General features: G+C 50.9%; 1 protein-coding gene across 1 annotated transcript in view; it reads left to right on the top strand.

Moving 5' to 3' along the window:
- znf407 (zinc finger protein 407) overlaps positions 1-13,673 on the top strand; it is a gene marked incomplete at its 5' end in the record, with an annotated part of 111,486 nt that extends 97,813 nt beyond the window's left edge. The window contains one exon of the mRNA XM_079755028.1: positions 11,963-13,673. Within this exon, the coding sequence (XP_079611154.1) occupies positions 11,963-13,032 (1,070 nt within the window). The 3' untranslated portion in view covers positions 13,033-13,673. The remainder of the gene's footprint in view (positions 1-11,962) is intronic.
- Positions 13,674-18,061: the final 4,388 nt, after the last annotated feature.

Here is an 18,061-nt window from a genome sequence, read left to right as displayed (position 1 = left end):
GTGTCATTACAGAGGAGGGCTAAATGCCACCAGGCCTCTCTCCATACACCAACCCCTTTTCTCTCTCTCTCTTTCCCTCTCTCTCTTTCTCTTCCTCTCCCTCTCTTTGATGATCTTTTCAATTCTATTCTTTTCTCTCTTTGATAATCTCTTCAATAATCTTTCCCTCTCTCTCTTCCCCTCTTCGTCTTACTTCACTGGAAATCCCTCTCTCCTCTTTTCTTTCCTAATTTTCTCTGTGTCACTCTCTCATTGTCTCAGGTCATTGGCTTGGTGACCCTCTCCCTCTTGCTACTGCCTCTGTTCTGTCTTTCTCCACTCTCACACAAACAAATGCACACACACACACACACACACACACGCACACACACACACACACACACACACACACACACACACACACACACACACACACACACACACACATACACAGTATTGCATCTGTGCTTCTTTGCTTTCGGTAAATCGTACAGCAATCTGCAGGATTCCTCCTTGTTCAAAATATTAGTATCATTGTGAAGATCAATCCAACTCAAATTCCCCCCTGACTGCTATTTTCCAGAAAGATGCTTTGAGAAATAGGTACCCAATGCCGGATCCAAAACGGGAACCCATCCCAGCTGGGTCTTTTCAAAGACACCTGTTCAGTGGCTGGGCGCCCCTCACCCCCCGGTCATACAGAGCCCACCGATGGCGTCTGTCCATCCGATTGATCCCTTCTGTTGGTCTGTTCTGTGCTTCCACCTCTCCCTGACCCTGCTCCTCACTGCCTGCCTGGACTCTGTGTGTCTGTGTGTGTGTGTGTGTGTGTGTGTGTGTGTGTGTGTGCCTTTCTGAACTGAGTGATGAGTTGTGACCCCTCCCCCCGCCTCCCCCCTCCTCCCCCCTGGACTGGCGCCTGTGCGTCCTCTTCGCTTCTATTGATTAGATCTGAGGTTTCATACGGTAGGGCCGGTCACGTGACCCCTGTCATTTACTGTCTCTCCACTGTCTCCTGGCCATCTTACACCCACTCACACTGACACACATATACACAGACGCGTGCACACACACACAAAAACACACACACAGATACACACTAATATTTTGCTTGGCAACACAAAATGATTAGTCTGGCTTCGCCACTATAAATGAACGTTCAAGGGTCAAATTCCTTGTTACACACACACACACACACACACACACATACACATACACACACACACAGTCAGACTAACATGCACACAACCAAGCACAAGAGATGCCACACAGGTAAATGACGGCTGACTAGTAGACTTCAGATTCAAGGTTTTAGCGGTGTGTTGTCTAGCGCCACGACTTTAGAGACGATGCCTGAATAACAAGGGGGGATTGTGTGTGTGTGTGTGTGTGGTGAATGGGGGGGGGGGGGGGGGGGGTTATCATTAGCATTATTTCATAAAGTTTTCCCCTTCTCCCTGACATGAACCTCACGCAATAGTTTGTGTGTTGGTGTATTTATTTGTGTGTGTGAGAGGCGCCCCCACCTCTACCACTCGGTCAGCGCCACAGAGGGGCTCAGGTTAAGTGAAGTTGCAGGCTATTATACATCATTAGGGTAAGTAATGCCCGGCCCGCGCGGGAAGAGAAATGGACACTTTTCAGATGGTCCATTCTTCACCGGCTGCTGCCTCAAACGGGGCCTGACTCCAGAGACACACACAGGCACGCACACACAGGCGCGCAGGCGTGCACACTAGACACATACAGACGCACATACGTACGCACACACACACGTGCAATCGCACAGAGAATGCTGCTGCTAAGCAGCTCGCCCACCAAGGCGGGCGGGCAGTCAGTCACAAATCACCTGCCAATCAGGTGCTTTATGGAGGCTAAAGGCCCTTGATCACCGCTAGTCTGTTCCACCTGCCAGTCAGACCCCAGCAGCAGCAGCAGCATCAGTACTAGCGGCGGTGGCGGCCAGAGCAGGGAGAAAACCACCAGCCTTGATGGATAAATGGGGCGGCTTCATTATTCGTAGCACCGCCGTGAAGCCTCTCGTGTGAAGATACATATGTTTACGCTAATGAAAAATGGCATCACAGCCACAGCCGCCCCCCCCTTGACACACACCTCCCCCCATTGGATAAGAAAGATGTTTGCAGGTTACAAAAAAAAAAAACTCTTTTCACCGTGAGCCAATGAGACCTGTGCTTTTTTTTCCTCTTTTTTTTTCGATCCACTGACCGGACTCATTAGGGCGGAGGGTGAGGTGACGGAATTAAGAAAAAAAGACGAGTGGTTCTTGTGTACAGAGTCCATTAATATCAATGTCCCCTCGGCCCCCATCACTCTTAAGGAGGCCCAAACAATAATCAGCTGATGGCCAGAGACGGAAGCGTGGCTGATCACATTCCGACTTTGGCCCCTGCAAACAGACCCTGATGAATAAGTGGAAGTAATGGTGCCATCGTAGTCCTCTCACCCCCCTCTTTCCTTCCCTCCCCCCCCCCCCCTCCCCCCTTTGAACAGCAGTGGGGAATGTTTGAGATTGTTTTAAGTTCTAAATGCAATTAAAGTGGGGAGGAGGAAACACACACACATACACTCACACACATACACAAGGCAAGGAAAGCAAAGGAGAATATATTTCCCCAATTTTTTCAAATTAGAGCAGCAAAATTTCATTACCAAGGGAGCATATTTTACACAGACAATTACAAGGTTAATACATCTTCTACATCCTCCGTTAAAGCCCTCTGATATTTGTTCAGGGATTGTGTTCTTGTATTTTAGTTTAATTGGCTATACAGAGGGTAGACAGAAGGTCTGCGTTGCTGGCAAGTGTGTACGTACACAAACACACACAGACACAAACACACTCGCAACCATTCGCACACAGGCACCCACATGCCATTTCAGTTCCAGTAGCATATTGCCGGCAGAGTGTATACGTGTGTGTCACTTATGCAGGCAGAAGGAGAGTTAGGGTCTGGCTTCTCTCTTACACAGATGACAGCTCTGTGTGTGTGTGTGTGTGTGTGTGTGTGTTTGTGTGTGTGTGTGTATTTGTGTTTATATTATTGTCTGTGTGGGTGCATATGGATTTTTGTTTTGCATATTTGTGCGTGTGCAGACTTCTGCACATTGGTCATTGTGTGTGTATGCATGAGGATTTCATACAATTTTGGGGATTGTGTGTGTGATTGCGTGGATCATCAAACCCACACTAGTCCCCTGATAATATTGCCGTAATTTCCTCATCCACACACACACACGGAAACAGTGTGGATGTATCCGTGGAGATTTCCTCCGTGCTTCCTGATGCTCGGTGGAAGTGCATTAGCTCTGACCGATGCTTTCATTCTTTACTGGTCTCCACTCGTACACAGACACTAGTCACGGCCACGTCCACATATAGAAACGCACCGCTGACACAAAATCGCCAGAGGAGGGTGAGATACACGAGCCAGGGAAAGAGAACAGGGGAGGCTTGGGAAAAATAAGATATAGAGTGAGAGTGATGCGAGGCGAGTGAGAGAGAACGAGGGAGAAGGAGAGAATGAGAGTAAGGGCAGCTGGTGGTGGCAGGATGGTTGTTTGGCATGCGAGGAAGGGAGTGAGGGGGAGAGGGGGCGAGCAGCCATCAATCACTCCATCTGTGTAAAATCACAAGCCGACTGCAATATTGCTAAATATTTATACTGTCACGTACACACGGGCACGCAGATGAAAAGAGTCATTCATTAGAGGCCGTCTCGGAGACTGTCATCCTCCTGGAGACGGAGACTAGACAGCAGCACCTCCCACCGTGGCTGCTACCTCGCTACTCTCCCTCCTCTGATCTTCTCCTTCCTCTCCTCCTCTACCCTCTTTTCTCTGATCTCTCTTCCTTCCTCCTCTCCTTCACCCTCACTCTTCCTTCATTCTCTCCTTAACTCTCTCCCTTCCTTCCTCCTTTCTTTAACCCTCTCTCCCCTGTTCTCCTCTTTTCTTTCGCCTCGCCTCTCCTCTCTATCCCCCCTCTCTCCTCCCATCTCCTCTCCGTCCCTCCTCTGCTCTCCTCTTCCCTCAGACACTGCGCTCTCCTTTTCCATTACGTTCTCCTCTCCAGTTCCTCTCTTATTCCCTCTCCTCACATCCTCTGGGTTGTTGCTCTCCGCTCTCGCTGCTCAGCTGGGCTAACAGGGCTCTGCTGAGCTCCCCAGCCCTATATATAGAGCCATCAGGACGATAAATATCTCTCCAAGGTAAATACGCAGCAAATATGGCAGCCGGGATCGGCAGCTAAGCTAAACAGACCTGGGCCGTGTGTGTGTGTGTGTGTGTGTGTGTGTGTGTGTGTGTGTGTGTGTGTGTGTGAGTGCGCTAGGGAATGTGTTTTTGTGCGTAGGTGGTTGGGTGGAATGCTTAGTGTGTTAGGGTGTGTGTGTATTCATGTAATACAGTTTGTGTGTGTGGTTGGGTGGGTGGCTTTGTGGGCTAGCCTGTGTTTGTGTGCTCTGGTGTGTGTGTGTCTATTCTTATAGGTTCTAAACAGGGGAAACGGGGTAGATATTGACCTAGAGCCGGCCGTGGGAGAAGACTTGGCTTTGATGTAGCCATCATCTGTGTCGGTCTAACCCTTCCTGTCTTTGTGTTCTGCCTCTGTCTCCCCCCCCCCCAACCCCCCCCCCCCCACCCTCACCTCCTACTGGAACACTCACGCACACCAAGCTACACGCACACACAAGTCTTTTATTTCCACAGACGTCCTTATCATCATCCTCATCATCGCCATCTTTCACAGCGTAATTATGAAAAAGGGACATTTTTTTCCTTGTCTTTTTTTTTCTGCAGTTTGATTAGCGAAAGAGCTCTTATTCCCAAACTCACATTCATAATTAATCACTAAATCACGAGAGAGAGAAAGAGAGAGAGAGAGAGAGAGAGAGAGAGAGAGAGAGAGAGAGAGAGAGAGCTGTGTAATTATCCTCAGAACTTTCGATATCCCCAGTAAATCCAGCGAGCCGCTTGACATGGCTAATTAGGGAAGCAATCAAAGGTCTAACCCTAGAGACTTCTCAAAAGAAAGGGGGGGCTGGCGGAAGGCAGGACCAGACGGAGTGAAGTGAGACAGACTGACAGAGAGAACTCCTAATGGGCAGTGGTGTGTGTGCGTGTGAGTGTGCATGTGGGAAAGTTGAATGCTTTTGTGGTTGTATCATATCTCTTCGTCTCTGTATCTCTACGTCTCTCCGTTGTGTATCTCTGTCTCTCTGTGTCTCTCAGCATCTCTCAATAGCTCTGCGTCTCTCTCTACAACTCGCTATGCCTCTCTCCCCTCATTCCCATTCCCATCCAAACTGTCCCTACATCCAAACCTTCATATATCTTTGATGTGTTGTAGATTAGATTCACAGTATGCACAGTTCTGCTTGTACGATGTTAAAGCATAACTTCTGGGGAGAGACGGCACAGAGCCTCGGCCCGAAACCCAAAAGTTGTTTCTTGTTTGCTGTTTCGAAGAGAAGCCCATTTGCGTGAGTGGAAAATTCTAAGAAGGGGATTTCAATGAGTGTATTTCTACCAAGTTAACACAGTGTCGACACTTACTCTAAGAATGTTGGTGTCCAGACAGGATGTTTTAGCTTGTCATCCCACCAGGAGAGGTTTATTGGTTTATTGATCCAAGTTTGTGTTCGCTGTTAGCCAATTACGTGCTTACAGATCCCCGCCTCCAGCAGCATGATTGGTCAAAACAAACATGAAGTGAAAGATACTGAAAGGCCCTTTCACCCATAATTGAGCTCAGCCATCAGACTTTCTTTGGTTATTAATCTAGATCTTTACGTAGGTAGGCCTCCGACTCACACCTTCACCCCTGTCAGGCCCGCTGTGCTCTCTCCCCTCATTCACTACCTCTCTCTCTCTCTCTCTCTCTTGATTACGCTGTCACTCTCTCTCTATCTCCCTCTCTCCCTCTTTCTTGCTCGCTCAGTCTCTTTCTCTCTCTCACCTGCTCTCTCTCTTGCCCTCTCTCTATCCCTCTCTCTTGTCTCTCACCCACACCATGACCCTCTCTCTCTCTCTCTCTCTCTCTCGCCCTCTCTGTCCCTCCGGGGGCCCGGACCTGGGGCTCCTCAAGGGGACGAGGATGGAGTTAGTGCAGACCTGAGCCGGGTCGTCCCCCGGTCGGCTCCTAGTCAGCACAAAACAGTGTGAGAGGAAGCATACTGAGCTGCTGCGTGCGTGTGCGTGTGTGTGTGGGTGCGTGCGGGCATGCGTGCACGCCCTTGCAGGCCCCGTGCTTCTCACTCCGCAGGTCGTAGCGTGGCGTGCCATGCATTGGGTTGAAGTGGATAATCTCCTCCCTTGGTTCCCGTATGCTAAAGGTTCAGCTTGTGCCTTGCGTTCCCTTTGACACTCGGTTTAGCATGGCGTACGTTAGTCCGCGCGCGCGTGTGTGTGTGTGTGTGTGTGTGTGTGTGACTGTCCATTGGTGTGTGTGTGTGTGTGGGTGGGTGTCTGTATCCATTTGTGCGTGTGTGTGTCTGTTTGCCTGTGTTTGTGTGTGTTATTATGTGTTGTGGGAGTGGCTGGCCAGAGGCGGGCTCCGTCACTCTGTGCCCTCGTTCTCATGTCTTTATTTGTCCTTGGGCCGCGTGGCGCCTGGCTCCATCTCTCTCTGCCCTGTCCGCCCTGTGTCAATCCTCGCGCCGTGTAATTGGTTGTTTTCTGGCCGGCCGGGGCCGTCCTTCCCCCCCTTCCCCCCCTTCCCCCCCCCCCCCCCCCCCCCCCGACTGGCGTTGATTCATGGCGTCTCCGGGGGTGACAGAGGCGTCTGTCCCCGCAGACAAATCAGAGGCGGACCTCGGCCGACCCGCCCGGTCCCTGTGTGTGCACCTACAGCGCACGCTCTCACTCGCACACACACACATACACGCACACACACATAAATGCACATACACATACGTACACATACACACACACACACACACACACACACACGCACACACACACACACACGCACACACACACACACACGCACACACACACGCACGCACGCACGCACGCACGCACGCACGCACGCGCGCGCGCGCGCACACACACACACACACATGCACACACACTCAGGCACCCTTGTGTGCACAAACATGTGCGCACACACACCCACTCACACACACCCTCTCTCAAACATACACATACACACGTGCTCTCACTGATACAAACACATGCACACACATTCATACACACACACACACACACACACACACACACACATGCCTGCTCGCACACACACAGCCAGACACACACACATGTGCTCTGAAACACACACATGGACACACAGACGGACACATACACATACAGACTTGCATGTGTAACATTTGCACGCACACACTCACACACACGCATACACAGTCACACGCATACACAAACACAAGCACACAAACTCATTCACACACAACCATAGCCACTCTGTCACTGACTTACTCCCATGTACACATACAGACCACTCATACATGCCAGTTACAAGGTTATATATTACGACAGTGTCAGACACAACCAGTCCCCTATGCAGGCCATCCCTGCTGACCTGGATACAAAACCTGACCCTTTATCTACTTAGCAGTGTCACCTTCAAAGCCCTTTACTAGTGATGCACTACAACACACACACACATGCTTAGACTATCTTGGCTGTAAAAATGTAAAAAGACGCAAACACAAAAAAGGCCATTGTGGTTGTGTGGGTGTCTGTGTGTGCGTGCATGTATGTCGGTGTGTGTGTGTGAGTGTGTGTGTGTGTGTGTGTGTGTGTGCTCTCGCCTGTTTGTGCGTGTATGTGTGTGTGTGTGTGTGTGTGTGTGAGCATGTGTGTATGTGAGCATGTGTGCGTGAATGTGTGCGTCTGTGTGTGTGTGTGTGTGTGTGTGTGTGTGTGTCTGCTCCGGGCGGTTCGTCCTCTCTCTTCCTTTAAGGCGACCGTCTCGTATCCATAATTGAAGGTAATGGGCTGCTAAAGGGATTGTAAAGGCTTTGTGCTGTGGTTAAAAATTGATCTTAAGCCGAGGCGTTTTTTCCTCCGTGCTCCTGCCTCTGACCTTGTAATTGATTCGGTGAGCGTAATATGTATTTTTTCCCCTGCTTTCCCCTCCCCTGTGCTGTGGTTTGATTCAGTGTAATTGACTTTGCTGCATCGCTCAGGTTATGCATAGTGTGTGCAGTGTGTGTGTTTACAGATTGTGTTTTTTTTTATGGATGTAGTTGTGTGTGTGTGTGTGTGTTTGTAGTTCTGTGTGTGTGTGTGTGTGTGTGTGAGTTTAGTTCTTTGTGATTTTGAGTATCGTTCTGTGTGTGTGTGTGTGTGTCTCTGTGTGTGTTAAGTTATGTGTGTGTGTGTGTTTGTTAGTATAGTTCTCTGTGTGTGTGATTTAGCAGGCGCCCCCCTATAGCAGCCACTGTGTGTGTGTGTGCGTGCGTGTGCAGGCGCTCCCCTATAGCAGCCACTGTGTGTGTGTGTGCGTGCGTGTGCAGGCGCCCCCCTATAGCAGCCACTGTGTGTGTGTGTGCGTGCGTGTGCAGGGGCCCCCCTATAGCAGCCACTGTGTGTGTGTGTGTGCGTGCGTGTGCAGGCGCCCCCCTATAGCAGCCACTGTGTGTGTGTGTGCGTGCGTGTGCAGGCGCCCCCCTATAGCAGCCACTGTGTGTGTGTGTGCGTGCGTGTGCAGGCACCCCCCTATAGCAGCCACTGTGTGTGTGTGTGCGTGCGTGTGCAGGCGCCCCCCTATAGCAGCCACTGTGTGTGTGTGTGCGTGCGTGTGCAGGCACCCCCCTATAGCAGCCACTGTGTGTGTGTGTGCGTGCGTGTGCAGGCGCCCCCCTATAGCAGCCACTGTGTGTGTGTGTGCGTGCGTGTGCAGGCGCTCCCCTATAGCAGCCACTGTGTGTGTGTGTGTGCGTGCGTGTGCAGGCGCCCCCCTATAGCAGCCACTGTGTGTGTGTGTGCGTGCGTGTGCAGGCGCCCCCCTATAGCAGCGTGCCTGCGGTGGGTTCTCCCTGTTGGGGTCAGGACGGCGGCTGCAGCACGCTGGTGTCTCGGTGTTCAGGTTAATTCCTCTAACTGCTGGTAAGTGCTGGCTGACTGCTCCCCCGGCACTCCCTGTCTGGAGCAGCCCCCCCCCCCCCCATCCGTCCATCCGTCCGTCCGTCTGTACTCACTAGTCCAAACCCCCAGCTGCAGGGCCATCCATTGATTTGCTGATCAATAATAGCATCTGTAAGGTGCACTGTGGAGGGTGGCCTCTCCCCCCTTCTGGTACTGCTCTCATAGAAACACACACACACACACACACACACACACACACACACACACACACACACACACACACATGCACACATACAAATAAACACACACACACATACACACACAAAGACACACAGATTGTCTGGGTGAGAAAGCCTGGACAATTTTGCCTTGATCTCCATCTTGTTGGTGCTGCTCTTGCTGTTTGGATATTTGGATTGTTATTCATGTCTTAGTGCGAGGTTCAGTCTGTGTTCCTGTGTCTTTCTGTCTGGCTGTCTGTGTCTGTCAGCTGTCAATACCATATAAAAGCTGTATCATGTTAAGGCTGAGATTTCTTAGAGAATATACTGCCCTATTCCATCCCCCCCCCCCCGCCTCTCTCTGCGTCTCTCTCTCTCTCTCTCTCTCTCTCTCTCTCTCTCTCTCTCTCTCTCTCTCTCTCTCTCTCTCTCTCTCCCGCTCTGTCTCTCCGTCACTCTCTCATTCTCTCTAATTATCTCTCTCTTTCTGCCTCTCCCTCTCTTTCTCTCTTCCTGTATTGGCCTCTGGTGTGTATTTTGTACCGCTCCCTTTGCTACAAGGAGACTCACACTCGCACACAGATCTGTGGATCATCTGGAGAAGGAAATGACATCGGTGCCTATAGCTTCCCATTCCCTCCCTCCCTCCATCTCTCCTTCCTTCCCTCCCTCCCTCCACTCGCCCGCTCTCATCTCCCTCTTTATTCCTCCTTTTGGAGTCTCCGTCTTGCTTCAAATTACTGCCAATAAAGAAGTCTGTCTCTCTCTCACCCTCTCCCTTTTTCTCTCTTCCGCTCTCGCTCTCTCGCTCTCTATCTATCACTCTCTCGCTCTCCCGCTCTCGTTCTCTCCCTCTCTCTCTCCCTCTCTCTCGCTCTATCGCGGTGCCTCTCGTCCACACACTTCCTGTTGTAGGAGTGAGCCCCTCAGAACCCTCCAAAACATATTAAACAGGCATCAGCCTCTCGCCGGGACCGCATCACACTGTTCAAATGTTGTTCTTCCACCGGGAGCGCGGGAGTACGCGAGGAGATGGGATGTGCAACATTAACTTGATTCACGGCCGCCCGCGACTGAGTGACACCCCATAAACCTCGGTGGTCTACTGCCAGGGGCGCCCATAGAATGCACCATCCACACACAGCCGCACACACTGAACACACACTCAAGCACACATGCACAAACACACACACACACACACACATGCACGCAAACACATAGACACAAACAAACACACAGGGGGCCTCAAAGGTTACAATTGTTTGCAAATCCACGCATCGGCTTACATGCAAATCGCATGGAAACGTTCTTCATGGTAACGTGGAGTTAACTCCTTGGTAGCTATAGTAATCACGCGCTGTGGCACACAGGGCTCTGGCCCTTTAGCCCCCTGCGCTTCAACACGGGTCCCGAGGTCGGTGTAATACATGTCACCTCCGCCACTCGTCATTCCCACAGCTCCTGGAGTCACGCCACAAAGGGATGTCACGGCAGTCCGCTACTGTCGCAGAAACCCCCAACCAGTGTCTTGCGTTGCGGTTCTGAACAAGGCCGTCCAGAGATCAGTCTGTAGGAGGTCTTCTCTAGGTCGACCCAGGGTCACATTATGGGACGCTCTAGAACGGGCACAGAGGGAGGAATTGGCCTCTCAAATCCATTTCAGAAATAGGGGGGGGATCAGGTCAGTGGGTGGCGGAGCATGTTCAACGGATTGGTTTTCTTTTTTCCTCCTATGGCTTAATTAGAAGCGTATATTTTTCTTCTCAATATGTTTGACATCGGTTCAACGAAGAGAGGAGGTGAGGGATGAGGAGGCGTCATTTTAATTAATGCAAGCGTCCATTTATGTTCTCGCCCTCCACCTAAAACTCTGGCCTTGGTGCCAAACTAACTCAGCCACCCCTGGCCTGCGGAGGGTAGATGTGCGTTAAAATCCGAGCGATTGGACAGACCTGCTGTCAAAAAAAAAAAGTGATCTGAAGGACTGTAAGGGCAATCCAGGAACTTCAGTCGGAGGTTTGTTGGAGCTTGACATTTACACGGGGACGTTAAACACCGGACGCAGATCCTTAAAGATGGATCCTTTACTCCTTCTTGGGCTAAATTCTAGAATGTGTGTGTGTATTCTACTCTCTGTTTTCATGCAGAGTTAACCCTTACATAAAGGCTTTATAGGCTCTGCCCCACTGTGCGCCGACTTCAACCCCGGGTTACATTTTCTCCCTCTGAAGGCTCCGAATAGATTAGCCCTGAGCACGACTGCATCGCCTGAGCTTGTCGCAGGTTTTTTTTTAAACAATGGCATTTCTAACACCATTCTCGTCACCTTGGAGACGCCATGGCAACGTGTGATCGGAGAGGGCACGGCGTGGCTCAATTAGCACCAGACGCTTTCTCACCGCTCTCTGTCAGCGAGCCTAATATCTCCATGTGAATGTCGCATAATGCGTACATCACAGAAAAAGTGTTTTCATAGTGCCAGTACTTTGCCGTAAGAAATCAAATGCCTAAAAAGATCTGCAGCAGGTGCACCCACTGTGAGGCAGAATTAACCACATCCATGTCCTCAATGATATCTGTCAAAAACAAATGAATTACTAATTTCTCATCATTACAAAAACGTGACTGATCGTCATACTTGTTTGGTTACCAAGCGACACCTGTATTCATGTCCACCTCCTCTCTCTCTCCAGGCATCGTGTCCAAGTCCTACGAGTGCCGCCTGAAGGGCCAGGGGGCCGCCATCGTGGAGACCCTGGAGGCCCCCGGCTCCGAGGCCGGCCCCTTCAGGGCCCAGGAGCCCGGCGGGGCCCACGACGGGCCGGTCCAGCAGCTGATCATCATCCAGGGCTACGGCAACGGCGAGATCGACCAGACGGAGCTGGAGGAGTCGGCCGCCACCACGCTGCAGACGCTCGCCATGTCCGGCCAGGTGGCCAAGGTGCTCCACATCACCGAGGACGGCCAGCTGGTGGCCGCCACCGGGGACGTGGCGTCGGGCGGCTCCGCCCACCTGGGCGCCTCCGGGGGCACGCAGTACGTGGTGCTGGAGTCCGGCGGCGGCGGCGGCGGCGGGACGGAGGCCCTGCAGCAGGTGGTGGTGGCGGCGGCGAGGAGGGCGGCGGCGGCGGCGGCCGGGGAGACGGCGGGAGGACTTCAGGGAGGCATGGCGTCCGAGTCGGCCACCGCCCTGGACGCGCTGCTGTGCGCCGTCAGCGAGCTGGGGCACCAGGAGATGGAGGTGTCAGCAGGAGGAGGAGGAGGAGATGAAGAAGGAGGAGGCGGGGAAGAAGAGGGAGTGGTGGCCATGGGGGAGGCTCAGACGCCGCAGGGTGTGAAGGAGGAGGGGGTGGAGGAGCTGCAGCAGGAGGCTGAGGCGTCGTCGCCCAAGGCGGAGGAGGCGCAGAAGCAAACCAACGGCATGCAGGAGGTGCTGCAGTTCGCCGCCGCCCAGATGATGAAGGAGGGCCTGAAGCAGGTGATCATCAACAACGAGGGCACCCACTACATCGTCACGGAGCTGGACGACTGCACCCTGCAGGTGGAGGAGGCTGTGTTCCAGGACACGCCCGAGGAGCCGGAGGAGGAGGGGGCGGAGCCGGTGGAGGAGGGGGCGGAGCCGGCGGCCGCGGAGGAGGAGCCGGCTGCCGCGGAGGAGCAAGTGGAGGAGCAGGGGGCGCCTCTGCTGGCGGAGCAGCTGCCAGGGGGAGGGATGGTGGTCTTCCTGGACGGCGCTCCACACAAAGTGGTCCTGGAAGGGTAGTGAGGGGAGGGAGGTGGAACACTGGATTCTTGGGATTGGGACAGGAATAGGAAAACGGGTCTGCTGTGTTCTATGCAGAATAGAACCAGGTTCTGGTTTGGTTGTGGAGGATTGAAGCTGGCCCCCGCCCTCTCTGAGTCAGAGCAAATTGTTGAGCATCAGTCGAATTGTTTTTTGTTGAAATGCATTTCTCCGATATTGAATTGGTTGTTATCCTCTGCTAAAGATAAACTCAGGTAAAATCATCGCGCATTCTGTGTGAGGGTGGGTGTGACCCACCAAGGGATGGATGTTACGCACATGTCCATCTCAGTTACCACGGAGACCGTGGGAAGACAAAAAACAGAACTACTAGCAGCGACAGATCTTCCTTCACAACACATGTTTTACATTTGTGTGATGTTGTCCTACAGCTTCCCTTCTGCCGTTAATTAGAAGTATTTTAAATTTGTTATAATTAATTGTGAACAATGCGCTTCGCTTTTTTTTTCTTTTCTTTAAAGGCTCTGTTTAATTCAGATTCTTATTTCTTTAATTTTCGTTCTTGTTATTTTTCTTTATGAAACACAGCCATTGAAAACAAGCAGTTTGACAGTAAACACAGAATAAACCCAGCCGTTAGATGCATTATTTGCAGAATGAAATAGGATGTACAGTATATTTGTAATATTTAACATCAATTCCAAACCTACCTTACTCCAACACCTTTTTTTTCAACAATAAAATCCTATTAAACATTAGTTGCATTTGTAAAAAAAAAAAAAAATACTCAGACTCAACTTCTTTTTAGAAATGCCGCCGTTGTCTCTTTCTGTCTTCTCCCTGCTCATCTCCATGCAGCCGAGTCCACAACATGGCGGCAACAGTGGGGCTAACATTGCTCTATCTCTCCACCACCATCGCCACGCTCATCATGCGAGCCGGCACGGACATCACACCCATCAGGCCGTGCTTTCCCATCAGGCATTCCGATCACTAACACAATCATGATCATCACCATTATCATTATCATCATCATGATCACCATCATGCTAATCACCGCCCGCCCCCCCCAGCCAACCATAAGGCCCATTCTGTCTCTCTCTCACACATTCTCACACTCACACACATTCACACCCCAGCAGTATTCAGCACTGGAGGGAGAATCAATATTCATTTAGGGCCCCCTTACACAGGCCTCTGATTGAGTGAGTGGGAGAACAGTATGACTGCTGCAAACACTACGGCCAGCCGCTGGAAGCACACACACGCACACAGACACACACACGCACACGTGCACACACAAACAGGGCAACACGTATGCGCAGAGGGCATCTAGAGATCATCTCTTTGACACCACACACACTGTAGGCATACAGGCTTGGCTAGTTTGGTGAAAGAAGGCTATGGCGTAATATGCGTGTGTCTGCTGTGTGGAGGAGTAGGCAGTAGAAATGAGAGGAATGGATTGCAGATGGATGCTGGGAGGTGAGGAAGGTCTAGAATCCACCGAGTTGGTGGTGGTAGAGGTAGCTGTGGAGGAGGTGTGGGTTGTGGTCGTGGTGATGGTGGCCGGTCTTTGTCTTGTTCACCCAGCCCCTGCTGTCTCTGTTTATAGTGCTGGCAGCCGACTGCTCACATGCTCTCAAATGGAAGCATTTAAGCAGCAGGCCTCGTGTTGATTTCTTTTCACTTACGCCACATATTCACACACACACACCACATCAATGTATATACACACTCCTGTGCACACGAAGACAGATCCTACGCTGTGAGTGACTGGCTTGCACACACACAGACACTAGCTAGTGTGTACTAGTGCCAGTCTATCTGCCCTCTTAATCAGCCCTGGGTTACTTCATTATGGGCTGTGACGGGGCCGAGCCTGTCACATGGTAGACGGAGAGAATTAGCAGCTGCCACTCACTGATGAGTTCATTTCCTGACAGGCTGCTCTCTCTCTCTCTCTCTCTCTCTCTGACGAGGGTGCGCTGTAGACAGCAAAACGCATGATGGAAAACTGCCTGCTTAATTGGAGCGAGGGACGGGAGGGAAACTGGTGGGGGGGGGGGGCAAGCTGAGGGTGAGTAGGTAGAAGAGCAATGTGGGTAGAATGAAGGGTACCCCGTCCCCCCTCCCACCATAACCCTAACACACACACATACACACACGTATACATACATCCTTCTCCCTGGAGCATTTGGGAGGGACAGTGATACTAAGAGTGTATGTGTGTGTGTGTGTGTATGTCTGTGTGTGTGTTTGCATGTTTTGTGTGTGATGGCATGTGCGTGTGTTTTGTGTGTGAAGGCATGTGTGTTTGTGTGTGTGTGTGTGTGTGTGTTTTCATGTTTCATGTGTGTATGTCTGTGTCTGAAGGATACGGAAGTGAATAGCAAATCTATGAGGTTCTCGCTCCCCCCCCCCCACACACACACACACACACACACACACACTCCCCCCATCCCCCTGAGTAAGATAAATATGGCAATTCTGTTTAGTCGCCATCTATAGAAAACATATCAGCCCGGGGATCATTTTCCTAATGTCTCCGCTATTAGTTTTGGCCTCCCCTCGGCGGTATTAGCATTCTGCGGCTACGCTCTGTTTGTGCTTGCGTGTCCTCGGGGCGCCAGGTACAATTCTATTAAACTGACTTGTTTGTTTGCTGCTGTCTTCTCCATACCCACCACACACACAGACACACAAATATACACCATCACACACGTATAGACCATCACACACACACACACACACACACAGACGCACACCACCGATACATGTGCTCTCATTCCTATAAAACCCTGAGCTGAGCGTGTGTGGCTGCCATATTTACAACGCTCGGCGCGATCATATGTAATGTTAGACTTCCTTGTTGTTGTATTATTGGCCCGTGTTTTGGTTTGTGAAAATCAATCAGTTGTGCTTTATTGTCATCGATAGTCTTAATGCGGCTGTAATGTAGGACAGTCGTGGTTCAGAGGGAGTTCATCTCCTGTAATGTTGGGGCACGCCTCGCATTCTCTCTCTCTCTCTCTCTCTCTCTCTCTCTCTTTCTCTCTCTCTCTCTCTCTCTATCTCTCTTCTCCCATTTTGCTTTCTCTCTGTCACTTTCTCTCTCTGTCGCTTGCCCTGCCTCTCTTTCTCCCACCCACTTTTCCTCCCTGCCTCTGCCTCTGGTGTCTTTGATCACTTTAATCCGTCCCCCCCCTCCCCTGCCTTCAACCAATGCACCCCCCCCCCCCCCCCCCCCCCACTCACCCACCCACACCTCAGCGCCTCACATACCTCAACGCGTGACAGAAAAAATTGACAGCCCAGCTCTATTCCACTGTCCACCTCCTTCTCCTCCTCCTCCTCCTCTACATCCCAGGCATCTTTCATAGTACTGCCCTGCAATTCACACACAAACACACACATACACGCACACACACACACACACACACGCACACACACACAAAAGAGGGAAAACACACACTCACACACGCAGCAGGCAAGCAATCCTAATGACAGACTGTGGCACTCTCCACTTATTCAGAGTGAGCTTTGAGCTTTGTTTGATTGTTACGGGATCTGATGGGCGGTGTGTGTGAAAGAAGAAGCCGCATTTAGAACCTCGAAGCCGAACTGTTACAGTTAAGTGTTCTTTTTTTTTGCTAATTAGAAAAAAAACAATTTCAAACACACCGACGAGGGGAGCAATAAAGTGAAGCGAGAGGAAGAACGGGGTGAGAAGATCGCGAGGGAGACGCCGTTTGCCTCCGCTCAAACTTGCTCTTCTTTTTTTGCGTCTTTTTATTTTGAGTTGACGACTGTCACAAACCACTTTTCTCGCCTAAGTGCCAAGACGTTTTCTCAAAACTGCTCCAATTTAAAAAACCTCAGTCCCATCCATTTGGATGTACGGTACTTAAATATATTTAAAATATAGATAGGCCTCTGAGGAAGGACGGGCGAGGCAGGGATGCTCAGCAGCCTGCCCCTCCTGAATTAAACAATTCTCCATCCTTACATTTTACATCAGGGTGTAGGCCTGATAGAGAGGGACAGAGAGAGTGTGTGTGAGAGAGAGAGAGAGAGAGAGAGAGAGAGAGAGAGAGAAACTCAGCTCAACAAAGTCGAGAAAAACAAATCCGCCCACCCACTCTCTGTTGTCACTCTCTGGTGTCCATTAGAGACACGTAGGACTAATCAGTCGCTTGGTACGTGTTTTGTAGGGAAAACAAACAAGGTGACACATCAAGGCGGACGGGGAGCGCTACGTGTACGACAGAGTGGAGCAGTGAAGTTCCTTTTGCCCCCGAAGCAATATTCACATCAAACACAAATGGTTATTTCCATTGTACTTTTATTCACTGAAGTAGGTTTGTTGATGTGGTGAGTGTAATGTGTGTCAGAGGTAGACTCATTCAACCCAAAACTCAAAATATGCAGTGAACTAAAACCCAAGCTTCGACATTAGATCACAACTGGTGAGTAGAGAAAAGAACAGCTCATAAACATTAGACAAAGACTCAGCCCGGCGCCTCATGAATTATCTTTATTTGTTCTGTCTCAAGAAACTCTCGCTGACATAAATTGAAAAAACAGAGTAAAAAGTACTAGTAAAGTACTTTTGAATGTTGGCCAACACTGTATCTCTCAGTGCAATAATCCATTTACTACCCTCTCAGAGCCGGGGTTTCCACTTGGTAACTCACCTGTACCTCGTAACAGTTTAGAGCCTATTAGCCCTTATAGCTTACAGCTACCGAGCTCCTGTGGGTAGCTGTGACTGGATGGCAGGAGACTGGATGGCGTTGTGCACCGCGACCGCTAGTACCGCAGCGCCGTGTTCTGGACCTTAGCGCTGGAAAGCCTGAGTCACTAAAGCCGTAGACACTGCCAATGGGTGGTGGCGCTGTCGCTGTCATTCAACACTGCTCAAATGACTAGCTCAACTCCCTCACACCCCGTCATCTGCTTAGCATGTTATCCCCCCAAAACCTTCACTTCACTTGGCCTTAAAATATCCCGTCCTCAGAGGAGGGATGAGTCATTCGGCGGGGCG

This window comes from Pollachius pollachius (assembly GCF_949987615.1).
Source record: "Pollachius pollachius genome assembly, chromosome: 1".
NCBI classification, from domain to species: Eukaryota; Metazoa; Chordata; class Actinopteri; order Gadiformes; family Gadidae; genus Pollachius; species Pollachius pollachius.
This window is presented reverse-complemented; position numbering and strand designations above follow the sequence as displayed.